Genomic DNA, 23196 nt, shown 5'->3' with positions numbered 1-23196 from the left:
CTCTTTTTGGAAAAATCTAGGTCGTTTCAGTTGGTATCAGAGCCATACTTGACCCTAGGACGAGACCATTAGTACCAAACACTAGTTAAGAAGCCAAACACTTGTCCTCCTTCTCCGCCTTGAATTCTGCTAACACTTGTCCTCCTTCTCCGCCTTGAATTCTGCTGCTAACTGACCTCCCTGTTTCATAAAGTTGACAGTTGGAATCTTTTCCCATACCCGCCCACGCTAGATCGGTAGTCGTGTGAGACTTGTTGAAGGTCTGTGAGTCACCTCAAGACAACACTATGCATTAGGAGTTGTAATGTTGTTTGAGTGCTTGGATCTTATGTTGTTGTGTTTCTTCTGCTTGTTGTTGTCTGAATGTATGCCATAGACCTGTTTTATGCGAGTAAGACTCTGGATCCCGTCCAACCTAGTCGGCTAAACCTAAGACCGTCCCGAGACTAGATAAGTGACCTTGACTAACCAAGTTAAAAGTAAGGTAAAGCTGTTGCATCATGTCTTGCCCATCTATTTCAAATGTGTTTTTAGTTTCCAACTAAACTTGTCTTCAAAATTGCCCCATTTGGTTGAAAAAGTTTCCCTCCTTTTGATTGAAAAAGTCATCTCTTTAACAAAAACATCTCTTTTTCAAATAGATAAGTGTTTCAAAACTCTCTCAAGGTCTTCCTTTTTCAAAAAGAAGGCAACTCTAACTCCTTTCTCAACTCAATTTTATTCAAAAGCTATTTATGAATTGATTTAAAAACAAGTCACCTTGCAAAAGGTATGACAAAACCATCTTTTGAAAAACAAAAGTCTTGCTTTTTCATCAACAAAACGGTTTTCAAACCAAAGACTTTGGCTTAGTTTCGTTTTAAAGACCTTTAATTTTATCTCGAGAGCCAAATTCCTTTTAAAAATCAACCTTGTCTTAAAAGGAAAAGGAATTGCTAGTGATTTATTAAACAAAAACCATTGCGAAAAGATTTTTGTTTGCGGCCTTCCAAAATTTTAGCAAAAACCAAAGTAAGCCTACAAGTTTCAAAAAAAAATGCTTTGGTTGCAAAAGCTTTGAATTTAAAAATGAGAGCTGATTTCTAATCATTTTCAAAACTAGTTTGTTTGACTCAAACAAAAAAAAGCAACGCCTTGTTTTGAAAACTAAAAGAGTTTTAAAGTGTCTTGATTTGAAATCTTGTACAACAAAAATCTTAATAAAAAAAATTGGTTTTCAAAATTTGCGTTGATTTCAACCCTTTTTCAAAAGCTCTTTTTAGTTTGAGCTCTCTTTAAAAGCACTTTCACTTCATTTATGAAATCTGTTTTCTGGAAAATCTTCCTTTCAAAAGCTTTTTGCAAAGAGTGATGCATGAAAAACAGCTGGTGGAAGCCAACAACCCTAGCTAACTTGAGCCTGCCCTACCCTTTGTTGATCAGATGCCACTCCTTGGAAGAGTATCAAGCAAGCGAACAGGAAGGTTTGAGCACGATGATCTAGGTCAACTAACAACAGTCTCAACTTCAAGAGCCTGATGTTCATAAACCTGGTGTGATTCTTGGATACCCAGCACCTCGGTGTAAGAATTTGGATACCCAGCACCCACGAGTGAGCTTTGGATACACTCAGAACATGACTCACTCCCATCTTGGAAAATGTTTGAGTGATCATATTGAAAGTGAAACAACGTAGAAGTAAGAAAACCTTCGGGAACGACACCCTTGTTTCTTCACCGACCGAGCAATGCCTAAATCTCGGGGACGAGATTCCTGTAAGGAGGGTGGTCTGTAACATCCCAGATTTTTATGAAAACCAAAAATATGAGCTTTTTAAAATTTTTCCTCTAATCGTGTGAATCATATAGTTTTGAGGTTAAACTCGATCCTAACCTGCTAACAAACCGTTGCATTCATATAGAATTGCTTGTAGGCGATTGCCTTTGTTCGTGAGTCATCTTGAGTTGGGTCTTGTTTAGGGTTTTGAGTTTCTTTTGGAGTGCACAAATCTGTAGCAAGTCTTCCCGAATTTTCGTTGAGCCTATTTCAAAGGCGAAGCGAATCCCTTCTCAACCTTTTCGTTGGAGTACGTCTCAAACTCCTTTGAATTCTTTCCGAACTCCTTTCTAACCCTTTGTGATCTTTCTCACCTGCTTGGTTCCCTTCTTAAATCCCCTCTTTGAATTCATCTTCAATCTCAGACGAATCTCTCCCAACTCCTCTTGTGTCATTCTTTTGTGTTTAATCCAAAAATGGAAAAGCCTTCCTTCTTCTCTTGGGCCAGGATTCCTTTCCCCCTCCTCCCCCTCCAACTCGCCATCCCAGCTCATGCTCTGACCCAACCAGGCACCCTTCCCCCTTTGCGGCCCAGTTGGCCTCGGCACCGCATGGCCCGCCTTTCCCCTCTGCCCCTGCGCGCGGCCTAGCTACCTGCCCGGCCCAACTCACACGCGCGACCCCTCTCGGCCCAAGCCGCCCCAGCGCCTAACCCTAGCGCGCCCCTGAGCCCCAGAGCCGCCGCCACCATCGCCCAAGGCAGAGCCGCACCTGCGCTCGCGCCTGCCCCGGCTCCCGAGCACCCGCGCCCTCCTGCTCTGTACCGCGCGCACCCGTGATGTGCGCCGCGTGTCCCACTCGCGGCACAGACGCCGAGGATGGCCGCAACATCCCTAGCCCTAGCCGCGCACGCCCCTGCACCTCAGCGCCGCCGCCGCGACGCACACATGCCCGAGCGCCCACACGCGCCTGCCCTCTCCCCTCGGCGTGCGTGCCCAGATCGACGCCGTGTGTCCTGCTCGTGGCACGGACGTTGGAGATGGCTGGCTCCCCAGAACCCTAGCCCGCGCCCCTATAAAGGAGGAGTCGCGCGCGCCCCTGCCCCATTCCCCATGGCGCCGCCACCTCCCTTTTCTCCTCTGCTCCCAAGCAGCGCCGCCGCCGTATTAGCCTCGCCCTCGGCGCCTCGACGTCGCGCGCCGAGCCACGCCGCACCGGAGCCGTGGCCACACCACCACCCCACCTCGTCGCCGCGGTGCCACGTCCCTGGTTTGTCAAGTCGGAGCCTCGCTCCTCTCAGAACATCACCGACGACCAAGACGCCGAGCAGCAGCAACGTCGGCCGCGACCCCGACGAAGCTCCCCTCGACGTCGCGCACGGACCACGCCGTGGCCACGCCGAGCCCCGTCCCCGAGCACCACTGAGCAAGGAGCCGTCCATGCTGGCCATGGAGACCGCGACCCCGACCCCGATGTTGGTCTGCGCCACCACGACGACGCCGTGCTCGTGCCCCGTCGCCCCCGCGTCGACCTCGTCCCCGGAGCGCGTCCTCGTCAACAACGCCAGCACCGAGCCAACCACGACGCCTCCGTCTCCACCCCGTGAGCACCAGGACGCCGTCCCCGCCAGGACGTCGCGATGGTCACCGCATCAGCACCGGCCATGGTAATCGCAACCACGACCACGCCGACGCCCCCGGAGCCCTAACCTCGTCGTGACGCCGCGGCTGTGCCTCTGCTCCGAGCCACGACGCCGTGACCTCGCCCAGGAGCCCGCGGTGTCCCCGTCCTCGCCATGGGCACCGCGTCGAACTCCTGTGCATGACCTCGCCAAGCCAAACCCCCGGTGAGCCTCGCCCAGACCAAAGTTTTCCCCTTCCTGTTTTGCCTCGCTGAGACCGGCCTTCGTGCCATGTTCTCCCACTGTCGCAGGGAAGCAGTGGCCTCATCGTGCCCTTGCCGAAGATGTGACGCCTTCCCGATGCCGGCTGCACATCCCGGCCAGCAGCAAGCTTACAGGTGATCTGCGCCCTTCCTTGTGTTCAGCAAGGTCAAACCTTGAACATGGCCGACATCGTCTCCGATGTCGGCAAAACCCTTGTCCTTTCTTGTATCTCTGTATAAACTTGTTATATGATTTATCTATATCCATGCCTATGCCATGCCTTCGTGCCGGTCTATTTATGTATCTATCTCTCTCTTGTGCTATGGAAATGTGCTACTCCGTGTTGTCCTTGCGTCGATTGTGTTGCCAGTCGTTGTGTTTTGGATCTTTGTGCGTTGTTTCTTGTGTGGTGTGGTTGGTTGGTTGTGGACTGAGCCGTCGAGCCGGTTGAGAGAGTGACGTCTTTGAATGTTGCGATCGCGAGTTCGTCTCGCCATGGTCGTAGTGCCAAGCATGTCCCTTCTCTCGTGTTGTCGTTGTTCTTCTTTATTTATTTGCTTGAGGACCGAGCCTTTGAGCCGGTCAGGGAAATCGTAGTATGTTTGATCATTTCGATCGTGGGTACGTCCCGCTGTGATCGCGAGGCCGAGCATAACTCATTTCCCCATGTTTAGTTGACTTCATCACGCTGCGCTCGTTAGCTCCTGTTTCCATCCCTCGGACATGGCCATCGTGGACTCGATGTCGTTATCGACGCGGTTCGAGACCTTCATGATCTTGTCTAGTGGGATACGAATTAGGGGACAACCTTTGTGGGACAGTCGGAAGCCAACTCATTAGGTGAAGCTCATGGATGCGAGTTTGCCTCGCCATTACCATCGGGCTTTACCCTATTTTTCTCACGCAATTATCTTATCTGTCTTGTATGCTCATGCCACCTAGACCCGGGCATTTCCCCTAGTTCCCGTGATGACAACCGCATCGTCTAGAACTATAGGAATGACCTTGTGTCGATTCAGAAGCACCTAGGTCGTGAAGTGTTATGAGTTGGAGTAGATCGTGGGTTCGTACTCTTTTATCCAACCATCGTTTGTTCCATGATGAGTTGGTTGAAAGAAAGTGGACTCCATTCTTCCTCACCTCTCTTGTTCTCAATTCCCGTCGATCCTGTAAGATGTGGATCGAGCCCTTTGGTTTGTTTGGTGTTTTGATTTTGTTTCTATGATTCCTGCTGTTGCTGTGGCGAATGGATCAAAGAAAGGTGAATCCAGCGTCTTTTCCCGCCTTTTTGGTTCTTTGTGTTTAAACTCTTGTATGCTTGTACCTACATCGACTGTAGCATTTCTTTAGTTCTCATGGTGACAATGGCACCGCTAAGAACCTTAGTGATGTCTTAGTGCATTTAGTGCACCTAGGTTGTGGTACCCTACAAGTAGTTTGAGCACTTGTGTTCTTTGTGTGTCACTCTTTCTGATTTCCCCGTCTCTTACCATGGCGAGTGGATTGGAAGGAGTAGACCACTTCCCTTTTTTCTTCTCTCTTTGTTCCACCCTCTCTTGACTCTCGCTAACTACAACGGCGTATGGATTGAGAGAGACCAGAACTTCTCGCGCTCGTAGTCTTTTCGATTCCCGTCGATTTCTGTGACACCGGATCGAAAGACCGTAAGCTGTGGTGTTTGCTTAGAATGGGTAAGAGTCTAAGCCATCCGTTAAAGCCGTACAGGTTGACACAGTCAACCCAGGAAGTACCGGCTAGGCTAAGACTCTAACTTATACTTAGTGAACAACCATTTCCGTTTCTTTTAGCCCAGGGATCGGACATCCGCCGAGAGGGCTAAGTCGTTTTCCTTTCGTTGCTCTTCTAGTGTAGTTGTTCCTCGGTGTTTTGATGTCTCTTCAGTCTTTCGAGGTCTAGTGGTTTGATTGTTTCACCTAGTTTGTCACTTACGAGGTAGTTGCTATGGGATTAGCGTTGATCGGATCAAGACCCTTTGAAGGAAGGACATGCGGATGGAAGAAATACCTTAAATGAGTACAACTACAAGTGAATTGAGGATCTTGGAAATGTCACTCGACAGGTGCCACGTCCCACCCAACCTCGTAGAATCCTACTAGACATGCAATAATGTAGATGCTAGTGCTTTACTTTTATGCAAATGAACTGAGATAGGTTGCATGGTAGAAATGCTTGTGAGCCATTGCCTTGTTGCAACCTATAACCCTCACACACCCGCTGTTGGGTTAGATACTTGCATACTACTTACTACTGCTTCTACTATGCATTATATCTGTGATGTGATGCATTGTGGAGGATTGGATGTGAGTGGATAAGGCACGTGGTGCCGTTAACTGGATAAGAAATGGATAATGGATTTGGGGAGATCTTGGTGTGTGTCTTGGGTGTGTGGTGAGGGTCGAGTCGACCGAGCAGGATCTACGACGAGTCTTGGGACAAGTCTTGCCGGGGGACGCTACCTGGGCGTTCTCCACGAGAGATACCTGTGGCGGGTACATGTGACAGGGAGAGGTCCCGGAGTGGAGTGTCTTCATGGGACGAAGCACCGGGATGGGAGGTGCTGTTTAGCACGGGGTAATCGGATGTCCTGTCGAGCGGGGCATCGGTTGGCCCCTCGTGAAGATGTCCTGTTCGGTCACCCTAAGGACTGAGATGTTTTGAGAACTGGTTCGTAGGAAGCCTTGCACCCCACTCGCTCTTATGGGGAGGAGACGGATGTACGACTAGTTAGTGCGGTGCCACTACTACTAGGTTGTTGGTAGACAGTGTAGGGAGGTACGGGCATGAGGACCCACACCCTCCTAAGACACTGTAGTGACCTTTGGGGGCCCCGTACTACACCTCACAGTCTCAGCGTACCGGTGGTACTCCGGTATGGTCCCAGTTCTGAGTGGTAGGGTGGCATCGTACTTAGTTGGAAGGCAGCCCGACATCAGCCTAGGTGGGGCGCACCGCCGATGATGGTGATCTTGTGGTTAGTGCAAACTTCTGCAGAGTTTCTGGTTGATCGATCGATACATATGCCGTCTTTTCAGCTATGGACCTTTCCTATGTTTCCGCTTCACTTGACTAGAGAGAGGAGTCCCTTCCATCTTCCCCTGGGTTTATGTTGGATCCGACGTTGGCCGTTGAGGCAAGGCTCGAGCGGGAGTCGTACTTGCCGCCTAGAGAGTGAGAGTCTGGTGAGATGTGTGTGAAGGGATGGATGGATGGACGTGTGGTTGAGATGGATTAAAACTTGATGAATTATTATTATTAAATATTGATGAACTTGCATAGGAAGGACTACAGCGATATATATAGGCCTTTTGATATACCCTTTGCATTTCCACCCACCACAAAGCTACGCAAAAGCATAGGGTGGGAGCCAGTGGCCAGTACAAATGTTATTGAAAATTGTTTAGCAGGTTTTGAATGTGGTCTAAAATGATAACTACGAAGAATAGAAGGATTAGGTGGTCTCGTTCCTGCGCTCAAGTTTGGTTCGGAGATGAAGGCTACGCCCGCTGATAAACTACGCCGACTCTGATGATTGCCCGTGAAGGAGGAGCCTTCACCGCTGACGCGCTACATCAACTCTGATAAAGACCCGTGTGTGTTTCCGCTAGAAAAACGATGTAATAGACTTGTTGACCAAGAGTTGTAAAGTAAATGTGTTGTAATTTTGTTTCTCACGATGTATGACTATGATAACAGCTGACATATGATAATGAGATGGTTCAATTTTTGAATTATCACATTATAATTTGAATCTATGGATTTTTCTCTTTTTGGAAAAATCTAGGTCGTTTCAGTTAAGTTTCCCATTTTTCTTGTAGACAGGAATAACATTTGAAATCCACTCTGCATACCGACACTGCTGAATAAACTTAGCTTCAATTAGTTTGGTTATTCAGCCTTAATATCAGGAAGAATATTAGGGTTACATCGGCGCGCTGGCTGCTGATGTGGCCAAAATCCAGATTTAATAGGTAACCGATGCTCAACAATTGATCGGTCTAATCTAGGCATCTCGGTATAATCCCAAGCGAAACAATCTTTATATTCTTTTAGCGAATCGGTTAATTATTGCTTGCACTCAGAATCTAACTTAGCACTAATTAATGTAGGCCTCGACCTATCACCACTACCTATGTCTACTTCTACCAAATCATCGGCCGATGTAAACCCCTATACTAACTTTCCATCATCAGCGAATCTATCTATTAAAATTCTTCATCAGAACCGACTGCTTGGATCGATGGAATCTCATGATCGGCAACTTTGAGGAAATCTTTCTCTCAGGCTTCCCCTAATATGCACCTAGTTCACTCATAAGTATTTGATTTTGCTGATGCAATAATGTAGGAAGAATCTCTAGGGATGACTTCAATTTTATCGCCAACCCATTGAACAAGGCATTGATGCATTGTAGAAGGGACACAACAATTGGCATGAATCCAATCCCTCCCCAATAGTAAATTGTAGGCACCCTTACCATTGATGACAAAGAAAGTTGTTGGCAAGGTTTTGCTGCCGATAGTCAATTCAATGCACACAACTCCTTTAGTCGAAGATACATTGCCCTCAAAGTCTTTCAGTATCATGTCGGTCTTGGTCAAGTCTTGATCTCCTTTGCCAAGCTTCCGATCACATAGGGCATAATACTAATAGTAGCCCCTCCATCAATGAGAATTTTAGAGACTAGCTGCCCATCAACCCTGCCTTTAACGAATAAAGCTTTGAGATGCTGCCTTTCATCATCGGATGGTTTCTCAAAAACAACCATCATCGGGTCAAGTGCTAATAGAGCTATTTGATCAGACAGACTAATTTCTTCATCATCACTAGAAGGTGCAAGAAATTCCATCGGTAACATGAATACCATATTAACATCTGCTGATGGGCCTTTCCCCTTGCGATTCGACTACTGCCGATCTTTAGACTTAGAAGAATTTTCCTCTCTATATAAATCTTCTTGATGTTCTCGTTGCATCCTTCTCCTCTGCGTCCTTGTCAAACATTCTGGACACCATCGGGGAAGCTTTGTCTTCCAAATCGGTTGATAGCAAACTTCGTTTGATTCCATACGATGAATGTTAGGATCTCTGCAGAATATGAATTCATCGAGGACTCATGCATTTCCTTCTCTTTGAGTTCTTCTTGATTCCTTGGAAAGTAACCGACACGTCCACCAAGTCTTTCATGTGCATTGAGTCTGCCCCCAGCCGATCATGAACTGATGTCCTTCCTCTGATCGGCCCATTAAAATGTTGGTTATCAAGCTAGAATCTCTGGTTTGACCGATCGTGCCGACGATAACCATTACATTCGGGTCAATCTTCAACAGTCGGCAATTTGATACCTCGTTCCCAAAAGTGAACGAAGAATGGGCAATCCCAATGATCTTTATGCCGATTCCATTATTCCCAACGCCTTTCTTCTTGCTGACGTTGATGCCGATCCTCACGTTGCTGCCAATTCTCCTGATACCGTCTATGGGTAATCACAACGCCAGATCGGGGAGGCCTTTCAGAACTGCTACTTTCTTTTAGTAGACCCTTTCCCTTGGCATCATCGGTAGTTATCTGATGTTGGAGATCCACCGATGCATTTTTCTCAGCAACTTCTGATGTCAGGACTTTGGTTCTACCCTTGGCATCCAACATGTTTGTGGGAAAAGAGTGCTGATCAATTTTCATCGGCTTCTGAGCTTTGGAGCAATCAAACTTGATTCTCCTAGATTCTATAGCCGATTGCAACTGCTGCCTAAACACTTTGTATTCATTTGTACTGTGCGAAGTTGCATTATGCCATTTAGAATACTTGATCTTCTTCAACTCTTCTGCCGATGGAATCACATGATTTGGTGACACCTTAATCTGCACCTCTTGAAGCAAGAAATCAAATATCCTATCGGCTTTAGTGATGTCAAAAGCAAACTTTTCTGGCTCTTTCTGGCCAAAAGGAGAAGAAATCAGCTTTTTTTTCACCCATTCTGCTAAGCTGATGACTGGTTCTTCATCAGAATCAGAATTTTCCACCTCATCGACAAATGACACCTTTTAATTCCTATTCTTTCTAGGTTAAAAAGCACTAATGTCTCGATCAAAAATTCTCTATACCAGATGACTCAAACTCTCAAATTCTTGAGAAGCATATTTATCCTTGAGATGTGGCAACAACCCTTGGAAAGCCAAATCAGCTAGTTGTTGATCATCCAAAACAAAGCTATAACACTTGTTCTTCACATCCCGAAGCTTTTGCACAAAACTTTCTATCGATTCATCATTACGCTGCCGCATTCTCACTAAATCGGTAAGTTTCATTTCATGAACTCTAGAATAGAAATACTTATGGAATTATTTCTCTAGATTGGCCCATGTAATGACAGAGTTTGGAGGTAATGAAATAAACCAGGTAAAGGCCGATCTAGATAAATATGATGAAAAAAGCCAAACTCTTAACTCATCCCTTGTAGCAGCTTCTCCACACTAGATGATAAAGCAATTGACATGCTCCATCGTTGATGTGTCATCTTGTCTAGAGAACTTAGTAAAATCTAGCACTTCGTACCAGTTTAGAAGAGGGATTAGATCATACGCAGGAGGATATGGTGTCTGATAAGAGTAAGTATTGACTTTAGGTTTATCCCAAACTGATCTCTCATAACCTCTGCTATCTTATCAGCCTAATAAGCATCAGCATCCTACCGATGTGCTGGTTGGACTTCTGGTAACTGTTGATATGCTTCCACGTGTCTCTGGGGCACACGATCTTCGTCAAACATCATATTTGCCATTGCTTGTGGGCCACCAATCTGCTGAGTAAGATTCATCGGCTGAGCTGCTGGTGCCTGATTCTGAAAGCCAGCCTGCATGTGACCTTGTTGAACCCCTACAACTTGATGATTCTGTTGTGCTATATGTGGGAAGGTCAACTGTCCTGTCCAACCATTATTGGCGTTCATCGACACAAGACTCGCCGATGGCTGGTAATTAGTTGTCATTGCTAGATTGACATACCCTACCTGAGACATAAACCTCTATTTTGTTGGCAATGGATTTGCTGATGAGCTCGCATTAGGCACCTGGAATGTTGGCATCTGGAATGTTGGTGTCTGAAAATTCCCAGTAATTGGCCTTACAGTAGTTGTCGTGGAATACTGAGGCACTTGAGTCATCGGCGAAACTGGAGGCGCTGATGGCATGGGAGCTTTCCCTACTATGTCAGACATATGAAATGATATAGAATTATTTGCTAAAAATTCCGGAGGCATAGCATATCCCCACGAGATTGGAGGAACCTGACAATTCTGAAATACAGGTCCTGACAGCCGATGCCGATAGATTTATGTTGAGCTGGACCATCCCCTTGAAGTCACTGGATGTGATCTCATTGGTGTAGATTGTTCATTAGCCAATCCCACCGTACTCGGCAGAGACGTGACTTCTGTACCCGCAACGGCTGAAGGAGCTGATGGAGCTACAACCGATGATAATCCTGGCTGATGATAGGTTCGGCCAGCATAAAGTGGTGGTGCCTATCCTTCTTTAAAAGTTCGGACCACAACATTGTAAATGGTGTTGGATAGCACATAGGAGTGGTTAATCAAAGCATGATTAATTGCAGAATTAACCATGTCTTGCAATTTACCAGGATTGGGGTCAAAATTGACCTTTTGAGGCAACGACAAATCTTGCTTCTAGATGACTTCCCCACTCCTGTTCAGGCTAAAGGATTTCAAACAAAGCTACTTGTATTCCTCCATAGCTTTCTCCATAGCTTGCTTCTGTTCTTCCCTGAGATCGGCTTCTGTCACACCGATGACATTGTCTGCGTCGAGTTTAGAAGTAAGCATGTTGACCTTTGTTGATGGGTCCTACAGGCATGCCAACAGATGTGTTGATGCAAAAATAGTTCTGCAAACACAAAGGGCTAATACCCAAATTTAGTGTCAAGACGTGCTAGTCGATTTGACATAATAATCGACAAGGATGAAGATCCGAACACTTAGGTCCTGACAACAGCGATGCGCCCAGATGTCACAGCCAAGAGGTGTTCACACAGAACTCGAGAATCGCCGAGCATGACTCGCCAAATCAATGAGAACTCACAAAAAGAAAAGTATGCAAATCGACGAAGTTGTCAAAAAGTAGATGTAAAAGTAGGAATATTCTTTTATTTGATATTGATTGATATCTCTATTACATTGCTGCTAGGTCTATATTTATACCCTAGCCTAAAGAGTTATAGTCAAATACGACTAGGACACAATTGAAGTAAACAAGACTCTTACATGTAATGCATACTCAAACAACTATAGAAAAGGAAACAACATCTACCTATTCTTATGTTCGCCTTAATTATGATAAAGTCTTCATCGGCTCCTACCCCATCGGCACATATACACCTTTCTAGTAGTAGTCTTCATGTTCTCCTCCATCGACATCAATAACCATAAATCTTATCGGCAACAATCAGCAAACATCACTTTTGAACTTATACCAAACCTGAATCAGCAGAATCCTTCTACCGATCATCTCCTATCATCGGCACCATCTTTATTAGTTGATCCTCATCGGCATCCTTCTAGTGTAATACAAAAACCTTTCTGTTACCGTTCGGTTTGTCTTAATTAACTTGACCTGTTTCAAAAATGATGTCAACAGTATATGTATCGTTCAATCAAACAGAACTATACAGAGATTTACACTAACCACAAGATCACCATGATCGGTGGTGCGCCCCGCCTAGGCTGATGTCGAGTTGCCTTCCAACTAACACAATGCCACCCTACCGCACAGAACTTGGGCCATACCAGAGTACCACCAGCATGCTGAGACTGTGAGATGTAGTACCAGGCCCCCCAATGGTCACTACACTAACATAGGAGGGTGTGGGTCCTCATGCACGTTACCTCCCCACACTTCCCGCTAACAACCTAGTAGTAGTGGAAACGCACTAGCTAGTCGTACATCTGTCTTGTTTCCATAGTAAGGGTGAGTGACGTGCAAGGCTTCCTATGACAAGGTCCATAGAACATATCAATCCTTAGGGTGATCGACAGGACATCTTCACGAGGGCCAATTGATGCACTGCTCGATGGGGCGCCCAATGCTAAACAACACCTCCCATCACGAGGCATTGTCCCACAAAGACACTCTACCCAGGACCTCTCTCTATCACAACTACATGCCACTGTTATCTCTCGTGGAGAACCCCTAGGTAGCATTCTCTAGTAGGACTTTCCCCAAGACTCGTCGTAGATCCTGCTCGGTCGATTCGACCCTCACCACACACACAAGACACATGCCAAGATCTCCTCAAGTTCATTACCATCTGATTAACCAATTATCAACACCACATGCCTTATCCCCTTACATCCAATCCTCCATGTTGCGTCACATCACAAATATAATGCGTAGTAGAAGAAGTAGCAAGTAGTATGCAAGCATGTAACCTAACAGCGGGTGTGTAGGGGTATATGTTGCAACAAGGTAAGGGCTCACAAGAAAATCTACCATGCAACCTATCATAGTTCATTTGCATAAAAGTAAAGCACTAGCATCTATATTAGCATGTCTAATAGGATTCTATGAGGTTGGGTAGGACGTGGCACCTTTTGGATGACATTTTTGATATCCTCAATACAATAGTAGTTGTTCTCATCTGAGGTCCTCCTTCCATCTACATGTCCTTGCCCCAATGGGTTCCGATCTGATCAATGTTAACCCTAAAGTGACTACCTCGAAAGCGACAATCAAGGTGAAACAATCAAACCACTAGACCTAAAAACTATGGAAACATGCGATAGAGCGCTAGAGAACAACTACACTAAAAGATCATAGAAGATCAATGACTTAACCCTCTCAGTGGATGTCCAATCCTCAGGCCCAAAGAATAGGAGTGGCTGTTTACTAAGTTCAAGCCAAAGTCTTAGCCTAGCCGGTACTTCCTAGGCCAATCATGTCAACCTGTATGACTTTCATAACAATGGCATAGACCCTATCTCATCCTAAGAAAACACCATGGCTAGTGGCCTTTCAATCCAAGCATCACGAAGATCGTTGAGAGTTGAAAACACTACAAGCATGATGTGTTTTGGTCCCACTCTCAACTCGTATGCCATTATAATTGACAGGAGTCAAGAGGGGGTGGAACGAGGGAGAGAAGAGATAGGCAGTGGTTTACTCCTTCCAATCCACACACCATAGCAAGAGATGGGGCATCAAAGGGAGTGACGTACAACACTAGTGCTCAATCTACTTGTAGGTTACCATGACCTATGTGCACTAAATGCACTAAGACATCCCTAGGGTTCTTATTGGTGCGGTTGTTACTGCGAGAACTGAGGAAATGCTACGGTCGATAAAGGTACAAGCATAAAAGAGCTTAAGCATGAAGAACTTGAAAGGCTAGGAAAAGACATGGGATTCACCTTCCCTTGATCCACCTACCATAGCAATGGCGAGAATCATGGAAATGGAATCAAAGCACCAAACAAGTAAAAGGGCTCAATCCGTATCTTAGTGGATTGGTGGGGATTGAGAACAAGAGAAAAAGAAGAATGGAATCTACGCTCTTTCGACCGACTCATCATGGGACCAACGAAGGTTGAAAGAAAAGAGATATGATCCCACGTTCTGAACCATCTCGTAGGGCACCACGACTGTGCAACTAAATCGACATGAGGCTATTCCTAAGGCCCATAGCGATGCGGTTGTCACCGCTAGATCCGAGGGAATGCTATGGTTCAGATGGTGCAAACATATGAGGTGGTCAAGATAACAAGCGAGAAATGGGTTAAGCCCGATGGCCATGTTGAGGCAACTCACGGCCGTGAGCTTCACCTAAATGAGTTGGCTTTCAATGGTTCCATGAAGGTCATCCCCTAATTTGTATCCCATTAGAGTTGGTCGCAGAGGGCTCAAATGTATGGGTAAGAACCGCAACAATATTGTCATCGAGCCCATAGTGATCACATCCATGGGATGAGAATAGGAACTAACACCCATAGTCTAATGGGGACAACTAAAACATGATAGCAGGGGCATGCTTAGCGTCACAGCCATGGCGAGGCAGACTCATGATCACAATAGACAAGCTCGTCACTTCCCAACTGGCTGAAAGGCACGGCCCACAGAGAAAGGCAAACAATCTCACAACCACCACTCGACAATCGCTAGCTGTCGATGAAAGCTAGTCGACAGTCTACCTTGGTGTATACCCACGGTAGTAGTTTATCGGTAGACGGTGCGTAAGCTACGAACTCGATGGTGACGCAAGACACAGATAAGGTTTTTATCCAGGTTCGGCCGCCGTGTGGGCGTAATACCTATGTCCTATGTCTGATTGTATTGAATTGTGTTGAGATGAGTTTCGATGTCTATGACCTGTCCTCTAGGGGACCCCTGCCCCTCCTTATATATCATGAAGGGACAGAGTTACAAGTAAACTATCCTATTTGGTACAATATCTTGTAGCCTTGTGGTGCACGTCGTCTAGCGTCATGCGCCGCACGTCTTCATCTTGTGGGCCGAGCCACCTCTGATGGTGCGGCCCATATTGGCCCATGAGGGTATAGGGGTTTATACCCCCACCGCTAGTCCCCGAGCACCATGTATTGTGATGTAACACGTTGTCTTGAGCTTCTTCGACCAGTGAGGCTTGACGTCTTCAATAAGCAGGAAAGTCACCCAAATAGTTGCAACGGTATTTTAACCAACTCGAAAGACAGTTGATCAACATTGACATCGAAGAAGCAGGTTGTTCAAAGAATGTATGGTGCTCTTAATCAAAAAAGATTTCTTTCCTGGTGAAGTGTGCCCACTTTACTTTTCTGAAAAGTATCGACTTTCAAAAAGCAAGCATGTTCACCGCAAGGTGAAGTGTGCCCACTTAGTCCCCAAGCCTGGTAGTAGGTGACGTAGGCACGTAGTGCCAGGGTCAAAAAAGTCTTCATAGAAATTCTAAAACTGAGATGCATCGTACCGATGTAGTCCCCGAGCATGCTGGGAGGCGAAGTATGAGCCTTGTAGCAAGGTCTAAAAAATAAAATTACCCCTCAGTTGTATATGAGTCCAATTCATATGTAACTGAGAAGAACAGTCCCCAAGCTGTGGTTGGAGAGTGATCGAAGCAAGCCCCGAGCACAGTGAAGGGAGTGATTGACGAGTCCCCGAGCACGGTTGAGAATATAGACGTCCTCGGTGGTCGGTACAGTCCCCGAGCACGGCGTAGGGACTGGTGGACAAGTCCCCGAGCGTGGTTGAGAACGTAAACGTGCTCCATGGTCGGCACAGTCTTCAAGCACAGCGTAGGGAGTAGTCGACAAGTCCCCGAGCGTGGTTGGGAACATAAACGTGCTCTGTGGTCGGAGCAGTCCCCGAGCACAGCGTAGGGAATAGTCGACGAGTCCCCGAGCGTAGCTTGTCGACTGGGCCAAACTCCTGAAAAATAAATATAGAGAATAGGTAGTACATGATGTATAAATAAACTCTAGATAAAAAATCAGTACTGAGATAAGTTTTAGATTTTTTGTTATAAAATTAGCACGAGTAGTTAATTCATCCTAGAGCTTGTACCAGCTCTGGTTTAGCCAACAATCAGCATGAGGTGCGGAACCTAGACACGCGTGGGATTGCTAGCCTCGCCAGAGAGCTACTGCGGACCACCCGGAACGTAGAGGGCGGATCTCATGCACGTGTAGGGAGGAGTCGGAGACAGTACCGGCTCTGGAAAACTTGTGTAGGAGCAAAAACTAGTCGGCTAACCAAAAAGTTGTTTTGAAGGATAGTAAAAAATATTATGCCAAAAATAAATAAAATATTAGAATTGTACTTATCTTTGGACGAAAGTCTGGTCGGCGGTGACAAAATTGTCTGGCCCTCGAGCTTTTTGATTTCTTGTCATGACAGTGGTCGCGGTTGTCGTATCACCATTCTTCGCGACGATTATTATTGCGACTCGTGGTCCGAGCAAGTAGGCCAAACAACTTGGTCGATATCCCGAGCACGTCGGTGTCGTCAATTTGTCTCCCTTTGTAGTAGGGAAGCGGATGACGCGTTGTCGACGTGGTCGGAGACGTTGCTGGAGTAGTGGGAGTCGTAGTCAGCATGGTTGGAGCCGCGGCTGACGTCGATGAAGAAGTGATTGGCGTAGATCGGATCTACGCCTCCTCCGTGGTCGTGGCGGTGAAGCTGTCGAAGCCGACGACGAACGTGAAGCCGTCCGCCACAGCCATGAAGTTGGGGATGATGACCATCTTGTTCGTCTGGAGAGCTGTACGCACACCCCCTACCAAGCGCGCCACTGTCGATGAAAGCTAGTCGGCAGTCTACCTTGGGGTATACCCACGATAGTAGTTTATCGGTAGACGGTGTGCAAGCTACGAACTCGATGGTGACACAAGACATAGACAAGGTTTTTATCCAGGTTCGGCCGGCGTGTGGGCGTAATACCTACGTCCTGCGTCTGATTGTATTGAATTGTGTTGAGATGAGTTTCGATGTCTATGACCTGTCCTCTAGGGGACCCCTGCCCCTCCTTATATATCGTGAAGGGACAGAGATACAAGTAAACTATCCTATTTGGTACAATATCTTGTAGCCTTGCGGTGCACGTCGACCAGCGTCATGCGCCGCACGTCTTCATCTTGTGGGTCGAGCCACCTCTGATGGTGCGGCCCATATTGGCCCATGAGGTTATAGGGGTTTATACCCCCACAATAGCACAAACAACATGACGTGGGGTAACACACATCCATAGCATGAGACATATATAGACTTACATGAAGGCATGGCACAGACATTCATTGATAAAGATAGATGACTATCATCAAGTATCTCAAGTGTACAAAACTATAAGAAAAGAAGGGCAAGTTTTTTGTCGATGTCGTGAAGGGCATTGACTAAGTTCAAAAGGTCAAACTTGACGATGGCAGGGTAGGTCATGCTTGTTGCGGAGCGCTTGGGTGGACTTTGGCTAGCTATAACATGTCCTAGACCGCTGTGGCTTGCTGCAGGTGGCTGAGGTTTGCTAGGGTGTGGTAGCAAGAGCTAGGAGATGTCGCAACTTTGGCAGATGTTATAGCAAAACCGTTGCTCCTCTGTAATGGCGGACAAACATGGCATGAAGGCCGGTCTCAATGAGGACAATGGCAACGTCAACAACAAAGTGGAAAAGGGTAGAGCCTAGCCATTGGTAGCTTACCCAGCAACACTAGAGCTTTGATGAGGTGTGGTGCGACTGCTGTTGGAGACGAGGAAGGACCATAGGCTCTGGTTGTAGCAGAGAAGAAGGGATCGGCAAGGCGATGTTGTCGTCATTGCATGACGCGAAGGTGGTGCTCGATGAGGTGGACGTTGTCGTGGTTGCTCCGGGTGGCAGAGTCGTGGCCACGACAACAGTGGTGACCATGGTGAGCACAGCATGGTGACTATCATAAAGACCATGGAGATTGGCATGACGTTGAAGTGATCCTAGCTGTTGATATTTGGGAACGCAATAAGGAATTGATCCGCAAGTGCACGGTTATCAGTGAGCACTTCACCCGGGAGGTTATCCTGAGTATCGTATTTATTTTTTTACCACTAGGAGAAAGAGTGCATCTGACTAACCCGGTCTATTACTACTAACCCTTTAGGCAACAAAGAATGTTTCTCGATGTGAGTGATAAATAGAGAAGACTACAACCGTAATCTCTCTCTAACCTTGGTAAGGATGATCTACTGTTCTATTGGGGAGGCTAACGGAATCTAGACACCACAAAGGATGTTCAACCCGCACCTATAAACCCTATCCTTCCTGCTAACGAGATATGGTCTGCAAAGGTAACTCGGAAATGTCACGTTCCTCACTACTACCACGGTCTAGCTAGTCAGGGAATATCTATGAGTATCCTAGCTTAAACACCACTTCTACGCTATGATTACTCTAAACTCTACGCGAAGAGATTAAAGTAAACTCATAAACCAAAAGAACAATAAAACAAGAACTTACTAGAATTTAGAAGTCGAAATACTGAAGAATCCTAGGAGCAAGCCTCGGGTTAGGAGAACTTGATCCCGCAGGTATATGCTCAGAGTAGACACCGACAGGCCGAGCTTCCTCCAATCTACACCTCCACTCTATCTCTCTCAATCTAGTAGAAACTAGAAGATCTATTTCTACTCACATTGGTTGCTAAGGCTAAAAAGAAATTTTATTTAGAGAAGAGGTTTTCCTTCGAGGGCTCCCCTCAATTCGATGATAAACTTGTCTCCTCCAGGGGCCAGGGGGTCTGGTTTTATAGTCCCCTCAAGTGAACGTGAGCCATTGGATCAAACCGACATTGATTGGATGGTTATCCTCGATCCAATAGGTCGGTGGAGATCTCCAGAGAGAAAGAGTCCTGATTGGGCTCGGCAGGTGGGCGGGCGCCCAGGTCCTCAGGGCGGGCACCCTGGGCCTGGCCCCTTTCAGCCTCTGCTTCGTTCTCGTGGCTTCTGGAGTCTTCTAGATGGTAGAAAATTGCGCGGTGCGTTGATATCTCTATGTAATCCGGACATGTGGGCCTTTCTTCCTTATTTCCTGATAACCCCCTGCAGAAATAGATAAACAACAAAACTCGTGGAATTCTGTCAGATCAAATCCTAATTCTAGGTGTTGTTTGTATATTGGTCCTTTCTCTTGTTTATTTGATAATTAAAGTTGATACTTAAGAACCGTCAACAAATACCCCCATACTTAGGCTTTTACTCGTCCTCGAGAAAAGGATGGTTAAGAACAATATCTGGGGCAAAACATTTTAAAACATTCTTTTCATAACTGCAGGGTGTTAAAATCCACTGTGTACTGTAGTCAGGGAAGTGTATGGTTAAGAGTAGAGATCCTTTCTTCTCAATCCTGTCACTGGATGTGATCTCATTGGTGTAGATTGTTCATTAGCCAATGCCACCGTACTCGGCAGAGACGTGACTTCTGTACCCGCAATGGCTGAAGGAGCTGATGGAGCTACAACCGATGATAATCCTGGCTGATGATAGGTTCGGCCAGCATAAAGTGGTGTTGCCTATCCTTCTTTAAAAGTTCGGACCACAACATTGTAAATGGTGTTGGATAGCACATAGGAGTGGTTAATCAAAGCATGATTAATTGCAGAATTAACCATGTCTTGCAATTTACCAGGATTGGGGTCAAAATTGACCTTTTGAGGCAACGACAAATCTTGCTTCTAGATGACTTCCCCACTCCTGTTCAGGCTAAAGGATTTCAAACAAAGCTACTTGTATTCCTCCATAGCTTTCTCCATAGCTTGCTTCTGTTCTTCCCTGAGATCGGCTTCTGTCACACCGATGACATTGTCTGCGTCGAGTTTAGAAGTAAGCATGTTGACCTTTGTTGATGGGTCCTACAGGCGTGCCAACAGATGTGTTGATGCAAAAATAGTTCTGCAAACACAAAGGGCTAATACCCAAATTTAGTGTCAAGACGTGCTAGTCGATTTGACATAATAATCGACAAGGATGAAGATCCGAACACTTAGGTCCTGACAACAGCGATGCGCCCAGATGTCACAGCCAAGAGGTGTTCACACAGAACTCGAGAATCGCCGAGCATGACTCGCCAAATCAATGAGAACTCACAAAAAGAAAAGTATGCAAATCGACGAAGTTGTCAAAAAGTAGATGTAAAAGTAGGAATATTCTTTTATTTGATATTGATTGATATCTCTATTACATTGCTGCTAGGTCTATATTTATACCCTAGCCTAAAGAGTTATAGTCAAATACGACTAGGACACAATTGAAGTAAACAAGACTCTTACATGTAATGCATACTCAAACAACTATAGAAAAGGAAACAACATCTACCTATTCTTATGTTCGCCTTAATTATGATAAAGTCTTCATCGGCTCCTACCCCATCGGCACATATACACCTTTCTAGTAGTAGTCTTCATGTTCTCCTCCATCGACATCAATAACCATAAATCTTATCGGCAACAATCAGCAAACATCACTTTTGAACTTATACCAAACCTGAATCAGCAGAATCCTTCTACCGATCATCTCCTATCATCGGCACCATCTTTATTAGTTGATCCTCATCGGCATCCTTCTAGTGTAACACAAAAACCTTTCTGTTACTGTTCGGTTTGTCTTAATTAACTTGACCTGTTTCAAAAATGATGTCAACAGTATATGTATCGTTCAATCAAATAGAACTATACAGAGATTTACACTAACCACAAGATCACCATGATCGGTGGTGCGCCCCGCCTAGGCTGATGTCGAGTTGCCTTCCAACTAACACAATGCCACCCTACCGCACAGAACTTGGGCCATACCAGAGTACCACCAGCATGCTGAGACTGTGAGATGTAGTACCAGGCCCCCCCAATGGTCACTACACTAACATAGGAGGGTGTGGGTCCTCATGCACGTTACCTCCCCACACTTCCCGCTAACAACCTAGTAGTAGTGGAAACGCACTAGCTAGTCGTACATCTGTCTTGTTTCCATAGTAAGGGTGAGTGACGTGCAAGGCTTCCTATGACAAGGTCCATAGAACATATCAATCCTTAGGGTGATCGACAGGACATCTTCACGAGGGCCAATTGATGCACTACTCGATGGGGCGCCCAATGCTAAACAACACCTCCCATCACGAGGCATTGTCCCACAAAGACACTCTACCCAGGACCTCTCTCTATCATAACTACATGCCACTGTTATCTCTCGTGGAGAACCCCTAGGTAGCATTCTCTAGCAGGACTTTCCCCAAGACTCGTCGTAGATCCTGCTCGGTCGATTCGACCCTCACCACACACACAAGACACATGCCAAGATCTCCTCAAGTTCATTACCATCTGATTAACCAATTATCAACACCACATGCCTTATCCCCTTACATCCAATCCTCCATGTTGCGTCACATCACAAATATAATGCGTAGTAGAAGAAGTAGCAAGTAGTATGCAAGCATGTAACCTAACAGCGGGTGTGTAGGGGTATATGTTGCAACAAGGTAAGGGCTCACAAGAAAATCTACCATGCAACCTATCATAGTTCATTTGCATAAAAGTAAAGCACTAGCATCTATATTAGCATGTCTAATAGGATTCTATGAGGTTGGGTGGGACGTGGCACCTTTTGGATGACATTTTTGATATCCTCAATACAATAGTAGTTGTTCTCATCTGAGGTCCTCCTTCCATCTACATGTCCTTGCCCCAATGGGTTCCGATCTGATCAATGTTAACCCTAAAGTGACTACATCGAAAGCGACAATCAAGGTGAAACAATCAAACCACTAGACCTAAAAACTATGGAAACATGCGATAGAGCACTAGAGAACAACTACACTAAAAGATCATAGAAGATCAATGACTTAACCCTCTCAGTGGATGTCCAATCCTCAGGCCCAAAGAATAGGAGTGGCTGTTTACTAAGTTCAAGCCAAAGTCTTAGCCTAGCCGGTACTTCCTAGGCCAATCATGTCAACCTGTATGACTTTCATAACAATGGCATAGACCCTATCTCATCCTAAGAAAACACCATGGCTAGTGGCCTTTCAATCCAAGCATCACGAAGATCGTTGAGAGTTGAAAACACTACAAGCATGATGTGTTTTGGTCCCACTCTCAACTCGTATGCCATTATAATTGACAAGAGTCAAGAGGGGGTGGAACGAGGGAGAGAAGAGATAGGCAGTGGTTTACTCCTTCCAATCCACACACCATAGCAAGAGATGGGGCATCAAAGGGAGTGACGTACAACACTAGTGCTCAATCTACTTGTAGGTTACCATGACCTATGTGCACTAAATGCACTAAGACATCCCTAGGGTTCTTATTGGTGCGGTTGTTACTGCGAGAACTGAGGAAATGCTACGGTCGATAAAGGTACAAGCATACAAGAGCTTAAGCATGAAGAACTTGAAAGGCTAGGAAAAGACATGGGATTCACCTTCCCTTGATCCACCTACCATAGCAATGGCGAGAATCATGGAAATGGAATCAAAGCACCAAACAAGTAAAAGGGCTCAATCCGTATCTTAGTGGATTGGTGGGGATTGAGAACAAGAGAAAAAGAAGAATGGAATCTACGCTCTTTCGACCGACTCATCATGGGACCAACGAAGGTTGAAAGAAAAGAGATATGATCCCACGTTCTGAACCATCTCGTAGGGCACCACGACTGTGCAACTAAATCGACATGAGGCTATTCCTAAGGCCCATAGCGATGCGGTTGTCACTGCTAGATCCGAGGGAATGCTATGGTTCAGATGGTGCAAACATATGAGGTGGTCAAGATAACAAGCGAGAAATGGGTTAAGCCCGATGGCCATGTTAAGGCAACTCATGGCCGTGAGCTTCACCTAAATGAGTTGGCTTTCAATGGTTCCATGAAGGTCATCCCCTAATTTGTATCCCATTAGAGTTGGTCGCAGAGGGCTCAAATGTATGGGTAAGAACCGCAACAATCTTGTCATCGAGCCCATAGTGATCACATCCATGGGATGAGAATAGGAACTAACACCCATAGTCTAATGGGGACAACTAAAACATGATA

General features: G+C 46.0%; 1 protein-coding gene across 1 annotated transcript; it reads left to right on the top strand.

Moving 5' to 3' along the window:
* Window positions 2868-3425, top strand: LOC110437560 (proline-rich receptor-like protein kinase PERK9). The gene has a single exon (XM_021466033.1). It carries the CDS (start codon window positions 2868-2870, stop codon window positions 3423-3425), a length of 558 nt encoding a protein of 185 aa, XP_021321708.1.

Source organism: Sorghum bicolor, chromosome 8 (genome assembly GCF_000003195.3).
Source record: "Sorghum bicolor cultivar BTx623 chromosome 8, Sorghum_bicolor_NCBIv3, whole genome shotgun sequence".
NCBI classification, from domain to species: Eukaryota; Viridiplantae; Streptophyta; class Magnoliopsida; order Poales; family Poaceae; genus Sorghum; species Sorghum bicolor.
This window is presented reverse-complemented; position numbering and strand designations above follow the sequence as displayed.